Raw genomic sequence first — 23098 nt, 5'->3', positions numbered from 1 at the left:
CTTCCGTATTTCCTGCTTATTCCCTCCTGATTCCGGGAGTCCTCCAACCTGGATTTCAAGATAATCTGGAAATGTCTTGACAGTTTCCAGAATTGTGCAACCCTACTCAAGGAAAACCTGGTCCATACACTTGATATTATACAAATGGTGGGTCTAATCCTGAATGCTAATCCTCAACCCACCCTTTCCCCAGGCATTCACTGTGAGATCAACCTGGATGACTGCAACCCCTCTACAGACCCTCTGACCAATGAGCCCAAGTGTTTCAACAAGGGTCAGTGTGTGGACAGAGTGGGGGGCTACCACTGCATGTGCCCCGCTGGCTACGTAGGGGAGCGCTGCGAGGGTGACGTCAACGAGTGCCTGTCGGACCCCTGCGACCTGCGAGGCTCCTACAACTGTGTCCAGCTCACCAACAGCTACCGCTGCGAGTGTCGCACTGGATACACAGGTACTGACCATACCCTACGCACCTCAAATAAATTGGATTATTCTGTGTTTATGACCGATTGACACAACAATGCAAAAAAAACACATTGTCCACACATTTGTAATGTACATAAATAACACACATCGTTCTCCCTCTCTCTTCTCAACTCCAGGCCAGCGCTGTGACAAAGTGTTTGATGGCTGTAAGGGGAGACCATGTAGGAACGGAGGAATGTGTGCAGTGGCCAGTAACAACCCCGACGGATTCATCTGCAAATGCCCACCGGTGAGCACATTTACATTTTAGTCATTTAACAGACAATCTCATCCAGAGCAGTAGTGAGTGCTTACATTTTTGTACTGGTCCCCGTGGAAATCAAACCTACAACCCTGGCATTGCAAGCGCCTTGCTCTACCAACTGAGCCACACTCCACTGACCAGACAACAAACTGTGGACCTCACCCTGGCCATAATGGCAACATCTTCCCCATATAGAGAAAAGGGAATAGGGTGACATTTGGACAGCCCCTAGTTCCCTATGTATTTATAGCCACAATCTCATTAAGCATCATTATTTATGTGTTTGATTCACTTTCAGTCTCTTTTTTTGTATATCTTTGTGGAAAGGGAGCAGTTTGGCAATACAAAGTAAATGTGTGTACCAACAGACTGTTTTAAGGTACAACCTCATCTCACCGATCTCTGTCTATCCAGGGTTACACAGGCTCCTCCTGCGAATACGACTCACGCTTCTGTGGTAGCCTCAACTGCAGAAATGGTGGCACCTGTGTCTCTGGCCACCTGAGCCCTCGTTGCTTGTGCCCCACAGCTTTTACCGGCCCTGAGTGCCAGACTCCCACGAACAGCCCCTGCAATGTCAACCACTGCTACAACGGGGGCACTTGCCAGAGAACCCCCGATGCACCCTTCTTCCACTGCAGCTGCCCGAACAACTTCAATGGCCTGCTCTGCCACATCCTTGATTACTCCTTTCCCGGTGGGTTCGGCCGGGACATCACACCACCACCCGAGGTAGAGGTAAGCTGCGAGATCCCGCAGTGCGACGAGTGGGCGGGCAACCACATCTGTGACTCGCTGTGCAACAACCACGCCTGCGGCTGGGACGGTGGCGACTGCTCGCTCAACTTCGATGACCCATGGCAGAACTGCTCGGCAGCTCTGCAGTGCTGGCGGTACTTCAATGACGGGAAGTGCGACGAGCAGTGCAAAAGCCCTGGGTGTCTCTACGACGGCTTCGACTGCCAGGGACAGGAGGGACAGTGCAAGTGAGTCTCAGTCCGGCTCGAATTCCTATATCCTGTGTTCCATCTCAACCTCTCACTATCTTACTATGCCCAGTCTCAAACCTGTTTCACTCTCAGATGATTATTAAAACATATTAAACCATGTAAGAATGATGATATGTTGGATTAGCACTTAAGTGCTAATCCTAATATTGACCATGTTAATCTCCCCAGCCCGCTGTATGACCAGTACTGTAAGGACCACTACGCGGACGGCCACTGCGACCAGGGCTGTAACAACGCAGAGTGCGAGTGGGACGGCCTGGACTGCGCCAACAACATGCCCGAGAAGCTAGCTGACGGCCACCTGGTCCTTGTGGTCCACATCCCCCCCGAGCAGCTAAAAAATGGTTTGTCCACGTTCCTCCGTGAGCTCAGCAGCGTTTTGCACACCAACGTGGTGTTCCGGCGCGACGCAAACGGAGAGCCCATGGTGTTCCCCTACTATGGCAGCGAGCAGGAGCTGGCCAAGCACAACGTAAAGCGTTCCACCGACAGCTGGCCTGACTGGGCGGTCGTGCCGGCCAACATGCTCGGCCAGGTGAAGGAGAGCGTGGGGTCCATGGTGAACCTGCCCCGCCAGCGCCGAGAATTGGACCTCATGCAGGTCAAAGGGTAGGTACACACTCTTGTTCATTTTGTTATACATTGATTGCTCAGTCACACTCATTCAATGATGCACACACGAATGCACCCACAGTCACTCGCTCACTCACTCACTCGCTCACTCACTCAGACATTACTTGTTGAGTCTTTCCAAAGAATTTTCCTTAGATTAGATATTTGAGAGGAGAGTCAGAAGTTGACCTGATTGGTCAAGTGAATCCTTTCCTTCCCTATTATTGGTTGAATTAACTCTCCCCTTCTCTGATAGGTCGGTGGTATACCTGGAGATTGATAACCGCCAGTGCTACCAGCAGTCCACGGAATGCTTCCAGAGCGCCACCGACGTCGCCGCGTTCCTGGGAGCGCTGGCCTCCAGCGGGAACCTCAATGTTCCTTACATCGAGGCAGTCACCAGTAAGTACCAACATACAGTCTCTCAAGCTGAAATATTCTCCATTAAAAAATGTCTCTCCTTCATAAAATATGACTATGAAATTATGAAAATAGGCTAATAACTACTTTAATGCTTGTGATTTAGATGATGATGGTGACTTTATATGTATCCATTAGGAAAATGTGTGTCATACAGCATGCCAATATACAGATATTCACAGACCGACGTAGAACACATACAGTTAATGTCGGAAGTTTACATACACCTTAGCCAAATACATTTAAACAGTGTTTCACTGACATTTAATCATAGTAAAAATCCCCTGTCTTAGTGTTAGTATCACCACTTTATTTTAAGAATGTGAATTGTCAGAATAATAGTTGAGAGAGTGATTTTATTTGAGCTTTTATTTCTTTCATCACATTCCCAGTGGGTCAGAAGTTTACATACACTCAATTAGTATTTGGTAGCATTGCCTTTACATTGTTTAACTTGGGTCAAACGTTTCGGGAAGCCTTCCACACCCACAATAAGTTGGGTGAATTTTGGCCCATTCATCCTGACAGAGCTGGTGTAACTGAGTCAGGTTTATAGGCCTCCTTGCTCGCACACTCTTTTTCAGATCTGCCCACACATTTTCTATAGGATGGAGGTCAGGGCTTTGTGATGGCCACTCCAATACCTTGACTTTGTTGTCCTTAAGCCATTTTGCCACAACTTTGGAAGTATGCTTGGGGTCATTGAACATTTGGAAGACCCATTTGCGACCAAGCTTTTACTTCATGACTGATGTCTTGAGATGTTGCTTCAATATATCCACATCATTTTCCTTCCTCATGATGTCATCTATTTTGTGAAGTGCACCAGTCCCTCCTGCAGCAAAGCACCCCCACAACATGATGCTACCACCCCTGTGCTTCACAGTTGGGATGGTGTTCTTCGGCTTGCAAGCCTCCCCCTCCAAACATAATGATGGTCATTATGGCCAAACAGTTCTATTTTTGTTTCATCAGACCCGAGGACATTTCTCCAAAAAGTACGATCTTTGTCCCCATGTGCAGTTGCAAACCGTAGTCTCTTTTTTTATGGCGGTTTTGAAGCAGTGGCTTCTTCCTTGCTGAGCGGCCTTTCAGGTTATGTCAATATATAGGACTCATTTTATTGTGAATATAGATTATTTTGTACCTGTTTCCTCCAGCATTTTCACAAGGTCCTTTGCTGCTGTTCTGGGATTGATTTGCACTTTTCCCACCAAAGTATGTTCATCTCTAGGAGACAGAATCTCCTTCCTGAGCGGTATGATGGCTGCGTGCTCCCATGGTGTTTATACTTGCGTAATATTGTTTGTACAGATGAACATGGTACCTTCAGGCGTTTGGAAATTGCTCCCAAGGATGAACCAGACTTGTGGAGGTCAACAACAAAAAAACAAAAAAAAAGGACTTGGCTATTTTTCTTTGATTTTCCCATGATGTCAAGCAAAGAGGCAGAAAGTTTGAAGGTAGGCCTTGAAATACATGTAATTGACTCAAATGATGTCAATTAGCCTATCAGAAGCTTCTGAAGCCATGACATAATTTTCTGGAATTTTCCAAGCTGTTTAAAGGCACAGTCAACTTAGTGTATGTAAACTTCTGACCCACTGGAATTGTGATACAGTGAAATAATCTCTGTAAACAATTGTTGGAAAAATGACTTGTGTCATGCACAAAGTAGATGTCCTAACCCACTTGCCAAAACTATAGTTTGTTAACAAGAAATTTGTGGATTGGTTGAAAAACAAGTTTTAATGACTCCGACCTAAGTGTAAACTTCCGACTTCAACTGTAAGAATTACATACATAGTACAACAGTTGTCCCCATTCTGACATGCTGTACTCTCCCTGCCCCTCTCTCCCAGGTGTGCAGCCCAGCCCTGCATCCTCTGAGCTATACCCAATGTACGTGGTGTTCCTGGGGCTGGCTGTACTGGGCTTCATCTGCCTGGGCGTGCTGGTGTCACGTAAACGCCGACGGGAGCACGGACAGCTCTGGTTCCCTGAGGGCTTCAAAGTTTCTGAGCCCAGCAAGAAGAAACGCAGAGAGCCCGTAGGAGAGGACTCTGTGGGACTCAAGTATGTGTGTGTGTGTGTGTGCGTGTGTGTGTTTTCATGTGTGGCTATCTAACTTGTCTTTTCTATGTCCATCAGGCCACTGAAGAACATTTTGGACATTTCTCTGATGGACGACAGCCAGAATGGATTGTGGGGAGAGGAGGAGCCAGACTCTAGACGCTTTAGGGTAAGAGAGCATCTGAAACCTATACAGACCATGTACAACCACTAAATGTGTAAAATTGTGTACACATCTGGAAATTGTTGAATTAATGTTAAATACATAAACACATAATTGCCTTTGCCTACATAATGTGTATTGTGTGGTCACAGAGATTGTGTTGCCCTGTATTCGTTTAAAAAAAATATTTTGTACAATAGCTGATGGACCATGTTTGTCTCTGTGTTAGTTTGAGGAGCAGGCCGTGTTGGACCTAGATGACCGCACTGACCACAGACAGTGGACCCAGCAACACCTGGACGCGGCTGACCTGCGGATCCCTTCCATTGCCCCCACGCCTCCCCAGGGAGAGATCGAGAATGACTGCATGGACGTCAATGTCCGAGGCCCAGGTGTGTGAGGATCTCCCTATGCTCTTTTTTTATCTCTATATACAGTACCAGTCAAAAGTTTGGACACATCTACTCATTTCAGGGTTTTTCTTTATTTTTACTATATAATAATAGTGAAAACATCAAAACTATGAAATAACACATATGGAATCATGTAGTAACCAAAAAAGTGTTAAACAAATCAAAATATGTTTAAGATTCTTCAAAGTTGCCACCCTTTGCCTTGATGACAGCTTTGCACACTCTTGGCATTCTCTCAACCAGTTTTATGGGGTAGTCACCTGGAATGCATTTCAATTAACAGGTGTGCCTTGTTAAAAGTACATTTTTTGAAATTCTTTCCTTAATGCGTTTGAACCAATCAGTTGTGTTGTGACATGGTAGGAGTGGAATACAACAGATAGCTCTATTTGGTTAAATACCAAGTCCATATTATGGCAAGAACAGCTCAAATAAGCAAAGAGAAATGACAGTCTGTCAAGACAGGAAGGTCAGTAAATCCGGAAATTGTCAACAACTTTTAAAGTTTCTTCAATTTCAGTTGCAAAATCCATCAAGCGCTATGAAAACTGGCTCTCATGAGGACCGCCATAGGAAAGGAAGACCCAGAGTTACCTCTGCTGCAGAGGATAAGTTCACTAGAGTGACCAGCTTTAGAAATTGCAGCCCAAATAAATGCTTCACAGAGTTCAAGTAACAGACACATCTCAACATCAACTGTTTAGAGGGGACTGCGTCAATCAGGCCTTCATGGTTGAATTGCTGTAAAGAAACACTACTAAAGGACATCAATAAGAACAAGAGACTTGCTTGGGCCAAGAAACATGATCAATGGACATTAGACTGGTGGAAATCTATCCTTTGGTCTAGAGTCCAAATTTGAGATATTTGGTTCCAACCGCTGTGTCTTTGTGAGCCACAGAGTAGGTGAACGGATGATCTCTCCACATGTGTAGTTCCCACCGTGAAGCATGGAGGAGGAGGTGTGATGGTGTGGGGATGCTTTTGCTGGTGACACTGTCAGTGATTTATTTAGAATTCAAGGCACACTTAACCAGCATGGCTACCACAGCATTCTGTAGTGATATGCCATCCCATCTGGTTTGCGCTTAGTGGGACTATCATTTGTTTTTCAACAGGACAATGACCCAACACACCTCCAGCCTGTGTAAGGGCTATTTGACCAAGGACCGTGATGGAGTGCTTCATCAGATGACCTGGCCTCCACAATCACCCGACCTCAACCCAATTGAGATGGTTTGGGATGAGTTGGACCGCAGAGTGAAGGAAGAGCAGCCAACACGTGCTCAGCATATGTGGGAACTCCTTCAATACTGTTGGAAAAGCATTCCAGGTTCCTGTCATCAAGGCAAAGGGTGGTTTCTTTGAAGAATCTCAAAATATAAAATATATTTTGATTTGTTTAACACTTTTTTGGTTACTACATGATTCCATGTGTTTTTTCAAAACCCTTGAATTAGTAGGTGTGTCCAAACTTTTGAATGGTACTGTATACATTCACTCCCTTTTCTCTCTTCTCTCTCTGTCTCTCAATTCAATTCAATTTATGGGATTTATTGGCATGGGAAACATACGTTTACATTGCCAAAGCAAAAGTGAAATAAAAAATTAACAGTAAACATTACACTTTCAAAAGTTCCAAAACAATAAAGACATTTAAAATGTCGTATTCTGAATATATACATGGTTGTAATGATAATAGTTAAAGTACAAAAGGAAAAATAAATAAACATAAATATACAGTGCCTTGCGAAAGTATTCGGCCCCCTTGAACTTTGCGACCTTTTGCCACATTTCAGGCTTCAAACATAAAGATATAAAACTGTATTTTTTTGTGAAGAATCAACAACAAGTGGGACACAATCATGAAGTGGAACGACATTTATTGGATATTTCAAACTTTTTTAACAAATCAAAAACGGAAAAATTGGGCGTGCTCAGTCACATGAACTTGCACCTGTGGAACAGTCGTTAAGACACTAACAACTTACAGACGGTGGGCAATTATGTTATGAAAACAGTTATGAAAACTTAGGACACTAAAGAGGCCTTTCCACTGACTCTGAAAAACACCAAAAGAAGATGCCCAGGGTCCCTGCTCATCTGCGTGACTTTGCCTTTATTTTGGTTTGTTTGTCAATTAGGGTGTGCAGGGTGAACACATGGTCTGTCGTACGGTAATTTGGTAAAAAGCCAATTTGACATGTATTTGCTCAGTACATTTGCTCAGTACATTTATTGCTGAGGAAATGTATGAGTCTGCTGTTAATGATAATGCAGAGGATTTTCCCAAGGTTGCTTCTTACGCATATCCCATGGTAGTTTGTCTCCACTTTTGTGGATTGGGGTGATCAGTCTTGGTTCCGAATATTGTGGAATATGCCAGAGCTGAGGATGATGTTAAAGAGTTTAAGTATAGCCAATTGGAATTTGTGGTCTGTATATTTTATCATTTCATTTATGATACCATCAACCCCACAGGCCTTTTAGGGTTGGAGGGTTTGTATATTTTTGTCCTGTACTTCATTCAATGTTATTGAAGAATCCAGTGTAGTCTTTAATAGTTGATTTTTATTTGATCATGTATATGTTTTTGCTCCTTGTTTTTGTTCCTTGTTATTGAGCCAAAAAGATTGGAGAAGTGGTTTATCCATACATCTCTGTTTTGGATAGATAACTCTTCGTGTTGTTGTTTGTTTTGGAGTTTTCCAATTTTCCCAGAAGTGGTTAGATTCTATGGATTCTTCAATTACATTGAGCTGATTTCTGACGTGGTGTTCCTTCTTTTTCCGTAGTGTATTTCTGTATCGTTTTAGTGATTCACCATAGTGAAGGCGTAGGCTCAGGTTTTCTGGGTCTCTATGTTTATGGTTAGACAGGTTTCTCAATTTCTTTCATAGTTATTCTTCATCAAACTATTTGTCATTGCTGTTCATTTTCTTAGGTTGTCTGCTTGACATTTTTAGATTTGGTAGGGAAGCTGAGAGGTCAAATATACTGTTTAGGTTTTCTACTGCCAAGTATTCACCTTCATTATTACAGCGAAACATTTTGTCCAGGTTGTCTAGAAGGGATTGAATTTGTTATTGCCTAATTGTTTTTTTGGTAGATTTCTACACTATTTTCCTTCCGTCTATTGCATTCGTTAATATTATTCAGTTCCTTTGGCTTTGATGCCTCATGATTGAGCAAAGCTCTGTTCAAGGAGTGTGATTTTGTTGTGATTTGATAAAGGTGTCACTGGACTGACTGAACGCTCTGAGAGACTCTGGGTTGAGGTCAGTGATAAAGTAGTCTACAGTACTACTGCCAAGAGATGAGCTATATATGTACCTACCATAAGAGTCCCCTTGAAGCCTACCGTTGACTTTGTACTTACCCAGCGTCCGACAGAGCTGCAGGAGTTGTGACCCGTTTTTGTTGGTTATGTTGTCGCAGTTGTGCCAAGTGGGGCATGTGGGGGAGGGAATGCTGTCACCTCCAGGTAGGTGTTTGTCACCCTGTGTGCTGACAGTGTCAGGTTCTTGTCCAGTTCTGGCATTTAGGTCGCCACAGACTAGTACATGTCCCCATGGGCCTGGAAATGGTTGATATCCCCCTCTTGGATGGAGTAGCTGGAGGATGTCTGATATGGGGGCCTATATAGTGTCTCTGTCATACCCCCCTGTCACATGACTTGTTTAGAAGTAACATTAAAGATGTCCTCCAGTGGTCCAAAAAAAATTGAATCCTGTTGAAATGGGATATCCCACGTATAAATAAATTGAAAGTGCACACACTAAAGGGTAAATAAATATGTTATGAGAAAAATAATGTTTGTTAGACACAACTGCAAACTTCAAGGAGTAGGGCATTCAATGAGTTGGTCTGATGGGAATTTGTAATGATATTGGCCTCCCCCTTGCTTGAGGAGCAATAACTAAAACAAAAGAGCAAAGGCCCACACCCCCATGCCCACCTATTGTTAAGTAAATCAGGTGTTAAGTGAGGTGAAAAGGAGACTGGAGTGCCACTCAGTATTTGCCCTTTGTCCTAATGTGTGTTTTTTCTCTCTATCTAATTCCCATCTCAGATGGTTTCACTCCTCTAATGATCGCATCGTGCAGCGGAGGAGGCTTGGAGACGGGGAACAGTGAGGAGGAGGAGGACCCTTCGGCTGAGATCATCTCTGACTTCATCTACCAGGGCGCCAACCTGCACAACCAGACGGACCGCACAGGTGAGACCGCTCTTCACCTGGCCGCCCGCTACGCCCGTTCCGACGCCGCGAAGCGACTGCTGGAGTCCACCGCCGACGCCAATGTCCAGGACAACATGGGGCGCACTCCACTGCATGCCGCTGTCGCAGCAGACGCACAGGGAGTCTTCCAGGTACCAGAGTTCTCTATACTACTACAGTACTCTAGTAGTGCTACATACTTAGCATAGTGCTACTCTGAAATAGTAAATACATTCATTTTATATGCCACTTTTCATTTGTGGACTATAAAAATGCTTTTCTATAGCATGTGCAAAACGGTGCATTTCCGTGAATTGAAAATGCTATTATATACACGATGCCATATGTAGCATTCCCTATTACCAGTTAAGCATTTGGACTTTGCTCTCAGATTTAGCCTGTACTGTACATGTTCACTAAAGGTGTCTGTCTTTTCGTTCAGATTCTGATCCGGAACCGGGCAACTGACCTTGACGCCCGCATGCATGATGGAACAACTCCTCTGATCCTGGCTGCCCGATTGGCTGTGGAAGGCATGGTGGATGAGCTTATCAACTGCCATGCTGATGCCAACGCCATCGATGACTTTGGTAGGTTACAGGCTGACCACACTGTGACGCGAGCGTTGCAAAATAAATGTAGAAATCTATATATACTTAAATTATTGCACCCATACTGCGCGCGCCAACGAACGTCAGTGTCGCCAAGGGCTAAAATAAAATCCTGCCTCTCCCATCTCCTCATTGGTTTATATAAGCAGGTACCCACGTGCCATCTCCTCATTGGTTATACCCACGTGGGTGACTGAAGATGAGGTCAGTGGTGGTAATGCACCTAATTTATGAAAGTTGCCAATAGAAGGTCAAGAGAAGAAAAGGCCTGGAAGGATGAGAAATGACTAGAAACGATTCATGTGTGGAATAATTTGTGGAGTAGAGGACCTTGTGCATTTCAGGTAAAATAACAACTCAATGTTTATATCCCAGGACAAATAGCTAACAACAGCAAGCTATCTAAATAGGACAAATTAGCTAGAAAGTGCAAGCTAGCTAGCTAAATTGCCATAAATGTTTGTTTTTCGACCTGTCCCCAAACTAATATAATTGGTTCAGAGTTTGTTTTAATATTTTAACCTGCGTGTCGTGATCGCGCTTGGTGGAATACACTTATGCACGATGGCGCACGCGCGCAGCCGGTTTGGGTTCCGTGTTACACTGAATTTACTTTGGTTCTGTTCACATCATATCTCCCACACAGTGTACTAAGGGAATGGGTGTAATTTCAGATTTGCCCTTAACCTCTAGTGACACCCCATCCCGTGAACGGGACCATTGTCATCATCTGACACTAATTAGCATAATGCAATGAACATAAATATTCCTATAAAATATTCCTATTCATGAAAATTACAAATGTCACAAATATATTGAGACACAGCTTAGCCTTTTGTTAATCACCCTGTCATCTCAGATTTTCAAAATATGCTTTACAGCCAAAGCTAGACAAGCATTTGTATAAGTTTATCGATAATTTGTATAAGTTTATCGATAGCCTAGCATAGCATTTTGTCCAGCTAGCACCAGGTAACTTGGTCACGGAAATCAGAAAAGCAATCAAATTAAATTGTTTACCTTTGATGAGCTTCGGATGTTTTCACTCACGAGACTCCCAGTTAGATAGCAAATGTTCCTTTTTACCAAAAATATTATTTTTGTAGGCGAAATAACTCCATTTGTTCTTTACGTTTGGCTGAGAAATTGCCCGGAAATTGCAGTCACGAAAACGGCGAAAAATATTCCAAATTAGCTCCATAATATCGACAGAAACATGGCAAACGTTGTTTATAATCAATCCTCAAGGTGTTTTTCAAATATCTATTCGATAATATATCAACCGGGACTGGTGGCTTCTTAGTAGGAGAGAGAGAAACAATGGCCGCATTTGTCCTTTACGCACCAAACGCTATGAGAGACTTCAGCTGACCACTGACGCAATGTTGGCATTCAGGCTCATTTTTCAAAATAAAAGCCTGAAACTATGTATTGTGACACTAGACACATTAGGGAAGCCATAGAAAAAGTAATCTGGTTGATAGCCCATTCACTGCTCAATAGGGACGCATAGGAACGCAGAACCTTCTAAATAAGAGTCCTGTTTGGATTTTTCTCAGGCTTTCGCCTGCAACATCAGTTCTGTTATACTCACAGACAATATTTTTACAGTTTTGGAAACTTTAGAGTATTTTCTATCCTAAGCTGTCAATTATATGCATATTCTAGCATCTTGTCCTGACAAAATATCCCGTTTACTACGGGAACGTTATTTTTCCAAAAATGAAAATACTGCCCCCTAGTCACAAAAGGTCAACCGGCTGACCCATCTTCATGGCCTATGGCCCTTATGGTCTAGGAATGTGCAGGTTATTTGCTTTTGCATTAAATGATCCATCCTTTTATTTATTTTAATTTCTTATCCAGGTAAATCTGCCCTTCATTGGGCTTCAGCTGTCAACAACGTGGATGCTGCCATGGTGTTGTTGAAGAATGGCGCCAACAAAGACATGCAGAACAATAAGGTGAAAAACATGGATAACACAAACATAGCTCTTACATATCACACTAGTTGACACACTAGTGAAACTACTATTTGCCAACTTGTGTAGTTATGTGTGTAATTGTTATATGCTCAATGGTGTATTTCGAAATGTTGGAAAAAAATACTAAACGCTCATTGTGGTGCAATGCCATTCCAGTAAATGCCACCATTGTTCAGGGGATCAAAGAATAATCACAATCGAATGTAAAATAAAGTATTGTACAAACATTTTCTCACACACTGTTTGCTGTCTCTCTAGGAGGAAACTCCTCTCTTTCTGGCAGCCAGAGAGGGCAGTTATGAGACGGCCAAGATACTGCTGGAGCACTTTGCCAACCGTGAGATCACCAACCACCTGGACCAGCTGCCCCGGGACATCGCCCAGGAGCGAATGCACCATGACATCATCCGTCTGCTCGATGAATACAACCTGGTGAGGAGCCCAGGGCTCCATAATGGGACCCTGAGCGCCACTAACCTGTCTCCTCCTCTGTGCTCCCCCAACGGATACCTGGGCAGCCTCAAGCCCACCGCCCCGGGCAAGAAGGTCCGCAAGCCAGGCTCTGGGGGGAAGGATGGTGGCAAAGATATGAGGATACGGAAGAAGAAGTCCCTGGACGGGAAGGGCATGCTGCTGGACAGCTCAGCCGTTCTCTCGCCCGTCGACTCCCTGGAGTCGCCCCACGGGTACCTGTCCGACGTGGCGTCGCCACCAATGACATCGCCATTCCAGCAGTCTCCGCCCATGTCGTTCAACCACCTGCAAGGAAGTGGAGACAGCCACGTGGGTCAGATGGGCATGGGCAAGGGGCAGGACATGGGGCGTATGCCCTTTGACCCGAACCCTCCCCGCCTGTCCCACCTGCCTGTTTCCAGCCCCGGCAGCCAGGGAACCATCACTATGGCCATGGGCGGAGCTGGGGGAAGAGGACAGTGTGATTGGCACTCCAGGATACACCTGGGTCTCGGGCAGCAGGGTGGCTTTAACCAAGGCCTTCCCATGTCCCATGGTATGATGGCTCCCCTCCGCGGGGTCCCCACTGCCACCCTGTCCCGGATCATGGGCTACCAGGGCCTGCAGACCAGCCATCTGGGCACGCCGCCCCACCTCATGCAGCAGATGCACTCCCGGCAGAACCCGCAGCTCCAGCACCAGACCTCCAACTCCACCACGGCTGGCCAGGTCCTGGGCCAGAGTTTCCTGAGCAGCGAGCTGAGCGGCTCGGACCTGCAGCAGGGCAACGGGGTGGGTCGCTCGGTCCCCATCCACACCATCCTCCCCCAGGAGACCCAGATTCTCGGCACACAGTTCCTCACCCCACCCTCCCAGCACAGCTATTCCGGCCCAATAGACAACACACCCAATCACCAGCTGCAGGTGCCTGACCACCCCTTTCTAACTCCCTCCCCCGGATCCCCTGACCAATGGTCCAGCTCCTCTCCACATTCCAATATGTCTGATTGGTCAGAGGGCATCTCCAGTCCTCCAATGAGTTTGCATTCTCAGATGGGACTTATCCCTAACCAGTTTAAGTAGAGTGGACAGAAGAACTTGTCAATATGAAAACAAAATAAAAAATACTTTTAAATGGACAAGAACATCGGACCTGACTGAAGATTCTCCTTTTTATTACCAATTTTTATACTAACGACAAGAACTGTTTTTTTTATTTTTTATTTATGTACTTTTTTGACATGATATAAAGAAGATGCTTTTATATTTCTGCTTTTTTTTAAATTGGAAGGGAACCTGGGCTGTGTGTACGGAGAGATTGGGGACAGGGCGTCAGGAAAGGAGTATGTCTATCTACCGTGACGCAGAGGCTACTGACTACGCGAACACTGGCTATTTATTGGTGTCTTATGTTGCTCTCATCACTGGATCGTGCACCAATTTTCACTGTTTTATTTTGGGAGTTTTTGTCATTATGATGTTTTGTATAATATATTTTTCAGGGGAATGTTTGTTGTGAAAGTTCCAGTATTAATTGATAACCTCATCTTTTTTTAACTGAAGCAAGTTTGTTACTGAACTACAATCCATTAAGTCTTAACACTGAGTATGCGCTAGAGGATGGATGATCGAACCTGTGTCTTAAAGTGTGACCAAAATGCCACCCCTGTCAGTTTAACGGTTGTTGTTTGCGGTAAAATTAGTTTGGGGGATTAGAATGGGACCAGATGAGTCCCACTGGGAAACTGTTAACTGAAAGTGCAACGGTAAGTTCATCCAGGACATGAGAACTTAAAGACAAATTACATCTTACACATGCCTTATTCTACAATGGTGTGTCACTGTTATTTTGCTCCCTTTGAAGGCAAAAATGTCATCTTTGGTGAGATTCCCAGTGAGTATCCTCTAAATCGAGGATGCTTTTTGTGTGTGTATGAGAGAAAAGAGGTAGTTCTTCTTGTGTGTTTGATGACATCACCTGCGCTTTGTGGGGAGCATGGTATAGGTGTCTGTTATGTCACATTTATAAACTAGATCAGAGATAAGTGTTTTAAGAAACGTCATTCAATTGTCTATGGACATGCAATGTTTGCAAACAAAACGTATTTCCTGTCAAATATCTTCTTGATTCAATAAAGGGCACTGTTAAGCTTGCAGTTATGGATTACATTTTATTATTTATTAACGGTTACATTCACACAATAATGTGATTGACTAACCACAATAGATGTCTGTAACGGTTTGATTAGAACGTTTCCGTAATAATCCTGTTTTACATGGACACATCTGAAATCAGGCTACCTGATGGGACTTTGATAAATGCAGGAAATCTCATTGTAGCCTATAGATATGAAATAGATTTTTTTATTTTACCTTTACATTTTAGTCATTTAGCAGACACTCTTAAACAGAGTCACTTACAGTTAGTGCATTCATCTTAAGATAGCTAGGTGGGACAATCACATATCACAGTCATAGTAAGTACATTTTTCCTCAAAGTAGCTATCAGCTAAGTCAGAGCTAGTAAGAGGGAAATGCATTGTTTTCTCTTTTTTCAACCCGATGTCTGTGTGTCAGAAACAATAATGCAGTGCCAAGTTGAATCATAAGCTTATGATGCACTGCATTATTGTTTCTGACACACAGAGACAAAGGATATACACAGTTTACTAGGTACACCCATCTAGTACCTGGGTTGGACCCACCTTTGCCTCCATAAACAGCCTGAATTCTTCGGGGCATGCTACAAGATGTCAGAAACGTTCAACAGGGATGTTGGTCCATGATGGCATCACGCAGTTGCTGCAGATTGGATGGCGGTACATTCATGCTGTGAACAGCCCGTTCCATCTCAACCCAAAGATGCTCTTTTGGGTTGAGGTCTGGGAACTGCACAAGGCACTCAAGTAAACTGAACTTGCTGTCAAGTTCCAGGCTAGAACGGTGCGTGGGTAAAATCATTAGGTAAGCCAATCCCAGTAAAAAAAGCAATATTACAGCCTATGTTTTGACTGTTGTTGGCTCTATAAACCAATCGTTCATACGCCATCGTGATATACAATAAGGCCATGACAAAAAAAGTCAGTCACACAGTGGAGGAATAAATTAAAGTACACGTTTGTTTCATCACAAAACCGGAGAGCAACAACTGTCCGGTGAAGTCCACGAAGCAAATATTGCATGTAAAAAAGTTATGACCTGCAGCATGGTCAAGTAAGTTAACGATTTTGACAGTTTATTAAACAACTACTGCTTTAGAACCACAGGTACCGCAAGTCCGCACAAAGACAACAGGAGCACTGCCTCTGCTATTTCAGCACCATTTCAACTTCTTATGGCTGCAATCCCGTTAATGGGATGATATGACAACAGCCAGTGAAAGTGCAGGGCACCACATTCAAAACAACAGAAATCTCAATTAAAATTCCTCAAACATGCATGTATCTTATACCGTTTTAATGGTATTCTTGTTGTTAATCCCACCACAGTGTCCGATTTACAAATAGGCTTTACAGCGAAAGCACCACAAACACAAGCCACAGAAAAACACAGCCATTTTTCGAGTTTCAAAAAGCACAAATAGAGATCAAATTAATCACTAACCTTTGATGATCTTCCTCAGATGACACTCATAGGACTTCATGTTACACAATACATGTATGTTTTGTTTGATAAAGTTCATATTTATCCAAATATGAGTTTACATTGGCGCGTTACATTCACCAGTTCCAAAAACATCCAGTGATTTTTGCATAGCCACATCATTCAACAGAAATACTCATCATAAATGTAGATGATAATACAAGTTATACACATGGAATTATAGATATACCTCTCCTTAATGCAACCTATGTGTCTGATTTCAAAAAAACTTTACGGAATAAGCAAACCATGCAATAATCTGAGACGGCGCTCAGAAGAAATAGTCACAATGGCCGCCATGTTGGAGTCAACATAAACAAGAAATTACATGATAAATGTTCCCTTACCTTTGATGATCTACATCAGAAAGCACTCCAGGAATCCCAGGTCCACAATAAATGTTTGTTTAGTTCGATAATGTCCGTTATTTATGTCCAAATACCTTCTTTTGTTAGCGCGTTTGGTATACATATCCAAACGCTCATTATGGTCAGCGTTACGTAGGACAAAAACTTCAAAAAGTTATATTACAGGTCAAATAAACATTTCAAACTAAGTACAGAATCAATCATTAGGATGTTTTTAACATATAGCTTCAATAAATTCCAACCGGAGTATTCCTTTGTGTCTTGATGAGCAATGGAACGCAAGTGGATACCATGAGGAATGTGTGTGATCAGAAAATGGCTGACTGCCAGTCACCTGATAGATTCTGCTCTCATTCAGTCAGACAACACAGTAGAAGTCTCATTCAAATTGATTGAAATGGTTGACATTTAGTAGAACCCCTAGGCAGTGCAACATCATTAATATCTCAAGGGGATTTCATTGGGAACTGTGGTGAATACATAACAAGCTCAGATTTCTCACTTCCTGTTTTGATTTCTCCTCAGGATTTTGCCTGCCATATGAGTTCTGTTATACTCACAGACATCATTCAAACAGTTTTAGAAACTTTAGAGTGTTTTCTATCCAATGCTAATAATAATATGCATATATTAGCAACTGAGACTGAGGAGCAGGCCATTTACTTTGGGCAGCTTATTCATCCAAGCTACTCAATACTGCCCCCCCAGCCATAAGAAGTTATTAAACATTTAAACAAAATCGAATCAACTAGACTATATATATATATATATATATATATATATATATATATATATATATATATATATATATATATGCTTAGTTTAATACACTGCAGAAAAACTTAAATATACCAAATACAATTTAGCCACATCGGTGTTGCTAAATATCATGTGGCTGTCCATGACACAGATTTGTCTATCTGTGTGCATGAAAACCATTTTGGGGGGACTCGCCCTACTTGTAGACTAGTTGAACGACAATGAACGACAACAGTCCTCTCTCCTGTTGGCAAAACGGTCTGTACCTTTTTACTTTTTGTTTTCATAGGCTACCTAGCTAAAATGCTTACTAGCCTAACTTCTTCGAATGAACCAGCTAAGTTAGCTAGCTAGTTAACGTGAGACTGCTAGGCTACATATTGAACTTCAATCGTCTCAGGCCAGTTGCGCAACATATTCATTTATGGTTCGGTCAGAATCGCCGTCGTAATCATTGGCCTGTACAGATCATTAAGACACATTTTTCTGACAATAATGACCTTTGCTCAGGATGTGATTTGATTGGTGTGTGGGGGGCGTTTGGTGGGCGTTTTGCTGTGCCAGGGCAACAGTTGAGCTTAGCTCAACGCTGATTGGCTAATTATTTTTTAACTGTTTTTATCAAGGGAAGCCAAATGCTTGCTGGCATATGTCATACTCTTTTGTTCCTCACAGCATCAGATACATGGGCTACACATACTGAGACGGAGAGGCGCTGTTTCCCTCGCTCAGATGATTTCTCTGGTGAGATTCAGTCACTTGCGAATTGACAGAAAATAATGAAAACAGAGAGACGAAAGATATATTTTTTATTTGTATTTATTTTTTATATTTGGGGAAGCCTGGCTTCCCTTTGTATACATGAATACAAGCCACTGGTTCCAGGCAATGTTTTCCTACTCCTCAATTGTCCAGTGTTGGTGATCGCGGGGCCACTGGAGCTGCTTCTTGTTTTTAGCTGATAGGAGAGAAACCCGGTGTGGTTGTGTGCTGCAATATCCATTCGTGACAAAGGTCGAAGAGTTGTGCTTTCTGAAATGTCATTCTGCACACCACTGTTGTACTGCGCCATTATTTGTCTGTTTGTGGCCGGCCAGTTAGCTTGCACGATTCTTGCCATTCTCCTTCGACTTCTCCCATCAACTGTTTTCGCCCACAGGGCTGCCGCTTACTGGATGTTTTTTGATTGTCGCACCATTCACTGTAAATCCTAGACATTGTCGTATGTGAACAGCTCAGGAGGGCAACCGTTTCTCAGATACTGGATCCGGCACGCCTGGCACTGACGATCATACCATGCTCAAAATTACTGAGGTCACTTGTTTTTCCCATTCTAACGTTCAATCGAACAGTAACTGAATGCCTCAATGCCTGTCTGCCTGCTTTTTTATAGCAAGCCACGGGACTCACTGTCTGTAGGAACCAGGGGAAAGTTTAGCATGTAAATCTTGGTGGGGCAACAAACAAACAAAAAAAGTGGGATGTATGCCAGCAAAGCCACTACACAACACTAAACAATACATCAATTGCGCTAATACGGTGACAAACAGTGCCCACAAACTGTTAGGGCCTACATAAAGCTGTTCCACCAGCAGTCCCAACATCTTACCACTGCTACACCTGGCTATCAGTGGAGCCTTGTCTGGCAGTTTAACAGTACATTCAGCCTCATTTACTGCCTTTTAAAAAACATAGCTGATATGGCTGACATGCCTCTTGAAGCTAGGGGGCACTATTTTATGTTAGGAAAAATAACGTTCCCAAAGTAAATGGCCTATTTCTCAGGACCAGATACTAGAATATGCATATAATTGACAGATTAGGATAGAAAACACTCTAACGTTTCCAAAACTGTCAAAATATTGTCTGTGAGTATAACAGAACTGATATTGCAGGCGAAACCCTGAGAAAAATCAAACCAGGAAGTGGCTTCTATTCTGAAAACTCCATGTTCCATAGCCTCCCATTGCTCCATTTAAAGGGAAATCAACCAGATTCCTTTTCCTATCGCTTCCTCAAGGTGTCAACACTCTTCAGACATAGTTTCAGGCTTTTATTTTGAAGAATGAGCGTGAACGACTACATTGCGTAAGTGGATAGGTGGGGGCTCTCAGAGTGAATTGTGCACAAAAGAGAAAGGCGGCCATTGTTACTCCCGGTCCTAGTGAAAAGCCAACTGTCCCGGTTGATATATTATCGAATAGATCTTTGAAAAACACCCTGAGGATTGATTATAAAAAACATCTGACATGTTTCTGTGGACATTATGGATATAATTTTGAATTTTTGTCTGCGTTGTCGTGATTCGTGGGCATAACGCACCAAACTAACGGAGGTATTTGGATATAAAAAATAACTTTATGGAACAACTGGGAGTCTCGTGAGTGAAAACATCCAAAGATCATCAAAGGTAAACGATTAATTTGATTGCTTTTCTGATTTTCGTGACCAAGTTACCTGATGCTAAATGTACTTATTGTTTTGTCGAGCGATCGATAAACTTACACAAACGCTTGTATTGCTTTCGCTGTAAAGCATCATTTCTGAGACGACAGGTGGATTAACAAAAGGCTAAACTGTGTTTTGCAATATTGCACTTGTGATTTCATGAATATGAACATTTTCTAGTAATATTATTTGACTGTGCTATTCAGCGTTGCTGATGACAATTATCCTGGATCAGGTATGGGGTGTGTAACGGCAGATTTCCTCCTCTTCGTCTGAAGAGGAGTAAGGATCGGACCAAGATGCGGCGTGGTAAGTGTTCATGATGATTTTAATAAGAAAAGCACTGAACACTATCAAATACAAAAACAATAAACGAATATGTGAAATAACCAAACCGAAACAGTACCGTGTAACAGTGAAACCCAGGCTACCTAAATATGGTTCTCAATCAGGGACAACGAAAAACAGCTGCCTCTGATTGAGAACCATACAGCCATTTTCCAACCAAGGAGAGGTGTCACAAAAGACAGATATAGCATTCAAATTAATCACTTACCTTTGATGATCTTCATCTGATGGCACTCCCAGGTCTCCATGTTAGACAATAAATGTTTGTTTTGTTTGCTAAATTTTATCTTTATGTCCAAATACCTCCTTTTTGTTTGCACGTTTAGTCCAGTAATCCAAATGCACAAGTCGCAGACACTAAGTCCAGACGAAAAGTCAAAAAAGTTCCATTATAGTTCGTAGAAACATGTCAAACGATGTATAGAATCAATCTGTAGGATGTGTTTATCATAAATCTTCAATAATATTCCAACCGGACAATTCCTTTGCCATCAGAAATGAAAGGGAACGGAGCTCACGGCCGCGCGCAGTAAACAACTCAAGGCTTTCAGCCTGATCCCTGATTGAAACAGCTCTTATTCGCTCCCCTTTCACAATAGAAGCCTGAACCAACGTTCTAAAGACTGTTGACATCTAGTGGAATCCTTAGGAAGTGCAATCTGATCCCATTTACACTGTATATTGGATAGGGAATCACTTGAAAAACTACAAACCTCAGATTTCCCACTTCCTGGTTGGGTTTTTCTCAGGTTTTTGCCTGCTATATGAGTTCTGTTATACTCACAGACATCATTCAAACAGTTTTAGAAACTTCAGAGTGTTTTCTATCCAAATACTAATAATACTAATAATATGCATAGCCTAGCCTCTGGGGCTGAGGAGCAGGCAGTTTACTCTGGGCGTGCTTTTCATCCGGACATGAAAATACTGCCCCCTACCCCAAAGAAATAACAGTTGTTTTTCAACACGGCACAAATCAATATTTATTGACAGCATGGCCAATGTTGGATGTTTATCATTTTAAAATTGGGGGAAAAAATGTATCCCAGATTTGGGACCACACAGCCACTGTCACTGATTCCTTCTAAACTACTCATTGTTGAATTTGCGATTTCCAACTTGTTGTGTAATGTTTATGTCCAATGGCCGATGAGCAACGATACGTTTTATCGCTCATTTCTCTTCGTTATTTCTCTTCATATGACAAGGATTAAAAAGGATTTGCCAGTAGATTGTTGACTTGATACATGACGATGACTGTTGGCAAAAAAAATGTAAGTATGTGGTTGACATGATCAGTCCAATCAAAGCTACTGTACATATAACGTTCTTATAGCTAGGCTGAAACACCTGCAATTTGGAGATGCTTTACTCAGGAAAACAAAAAAGAGACAGTGTTTGTATGCAGCTTTATTAACTCAACAGTATATTTTTCTTTACATAGCAGTTTGCAAACTGATATGTGACATGTATTAATGCCAAAATAGCATACAAAACAGGCAACCCCCCAAAAAGGTAGGAATGATCCATTTTCATGAACGGGGGTGTTCTCAGTCATATACACTACCGGTCAAAAGTTTTAGAACACCTACTCATTCAAGGGTGATTTGATTTCTTAATTTTTTGCTATTTTCTATATTGTAGAATAGTGAAGACATCAAAACTATGAAATAACACATGTGGAATCATGTAGTAACCAAAAATGTGGTTTACAAAAAATATATATTTTACACTTGAGATTCTTCAAAGTAGCCACCCTTTGCTTTGATGGCAGCTTTGCACACTCTTGGCACTCTCTCAACCAGCTTCACCTGGAATGCTTTTCCAACAGTGTTGAAGGATTTCTCACATATGCTGTGCACTTGTTGGCTGCTTTTCCTTTACTCTGTGGTCCAACTCATCCCAAATCATCTCAATTGATGGTAAGTCCTTGCATCCATAGCATTGTCTATACATTTGAGAGTGTTTCTCCAGCCCCATCCCTCAGCTTTTTATCAAAACAGAGGTGGGGTGACTCTTTGTAGTTGTTTGAACACCTATGCAATATTGGCAATTTTTCTGTGTTGTCCTTTGAGAGATAAGTTGGGAGTTTGACAGACAGACAATAGAATTAAGCAGTGTGGACCATTGTGGAGAAAACAGGATTGCATAAGCCTTAAGAAAATGTGAATCTGTTTACAAATGTATGGCTTACATACATTTATCCTGCTGCTTCAAACAGTGTAGTAATTCTAACAATCAATTAGGATCTTGAATGAAAACATGTGCTTATCATCCTTTGTCTCTGTGTGTGTGTCAGAAAAAAAGCCTTGATTTGTGGTAAAAACGTGCCACCTAGTGGGGGGAGATGGAAATTAGTCTTATGATTCTGACCAATGCCAATACATTAGAGAGAAAAATTAAACCCAGCTTGCCTGTTCTGGCTCAGGCTGTGCCCCAACCCTGACAGGATCTTTCTTATCACAAGAGCCCTTCTATATTGACAACCCACATTCTACAGTTGCGGCCAAAAGTTTTGAGAATGACACAGATATTAATTTTCACAAAGTTTGCTGCTTCAGTGTCTTTAGATATTTTTGTCAGATGTTACTATGGAATACTGAAGTATAATTACAAGCATTTCATAAGTGTCAAAGGCTTTTATTGACAATTACATGAAGTTGATGCAAAGAGTCAATATTTGCAATGTTAACCCTTCTTTTTCAAGACCTCTGCAATCCGCTCTGGCATGCAGTCAATTCACTTCTGGGCTACATCCTGACTGATGGCAGCCCATTCTTGCATAATCAATGCTTGGAGTTTGTCAAAATTTGTGGGTTTTTGTTTGTCCACCCGCCTCTTGAG

General features: G+C 42.5%; 1 protein-coding gene across 2 annotated transcripts in view; it reads left to right on the top strand.

Annotated features, from left to right (window-relative positions):
* The window catches only part of LOC112219708 (neurogenic locus notch homolog protein 1), a 68630-nt gene extending 53785 nt beyond the window's left edge, over positions 1 to 14845 (top strand). The window contains exons 23-34 of one of the 2 annotated variants that reach the window (XM_024381216.2): positions 194 to 451; positions 603 to 715; positions 1145 to 1716; positions 1909 to 2349; positions 2609 to 2754; positions 4635 to 4848; positions 4924 to 5014; positions 5238 to 5400; positions 9494 to 9792; positions 10083 to 10230; positions 12118 to 12215; positions 12495 to 14845. In XM_024381216.2, coding sequence (XP_024236984.1) covers positions 194 to 451; positions 603 to 715; positions 1145 to 1716; positions 1909 to 2349; positions 2609 to 2754; positions 4635 to 4848; positions 4924 to 5014; positions 5238 to 5400; positions 9494 to 9792; positions 10083 to 10230; positions 12118 to 12215; positions 12495 to 13772 — 3821 coding nt within the window. In that variant the 3' untranslated portion in view covers positions 13773 to 14845. Of the gene's footprint in view, positions 1 to 193; positions 452 to 602; positions 716 to 1144; positions 1717 to 1908; positions 2350 to 2608; positions 2755 to 4634; positions 4849 to 4923; positions 5015 to 5237; positions 5401 to 6539; positions 6599 to 9493; positions 9793 to 10082; positions 10231 to 12117; positions 12216 to 12494 lie in introns of those variants that run through there. The other variant, XM_042302052.1, reaches the window with a different exon arrangement.
* The last annotated feature ends 8253 nt before the right edge of the window (positions 14846 to 23098 follow it).

This window comes from Oncorhynchus tshawytscha, linkage group LG20 (assembly GCF_018296145.1).
Source record: "Oncorhynchus tshawytscha isolate Ot180627B linkage group LG20, Otsh_v2.0, whole genome shotgun sequence".
In the NCBI taxonomy this organism is placed as follows: domain Eukaryota; kingdom Metazoa; phylum Chordata; class Actinopteri; order Salmoniformes; family Salmonidae; genus Oncorhynchus; species Oncorhynchus tshawytscha.
Note: the sequence above shows the minus strand (reverse complement) of the source record. Positions and strands in the feature narration are given on the sequence as shown.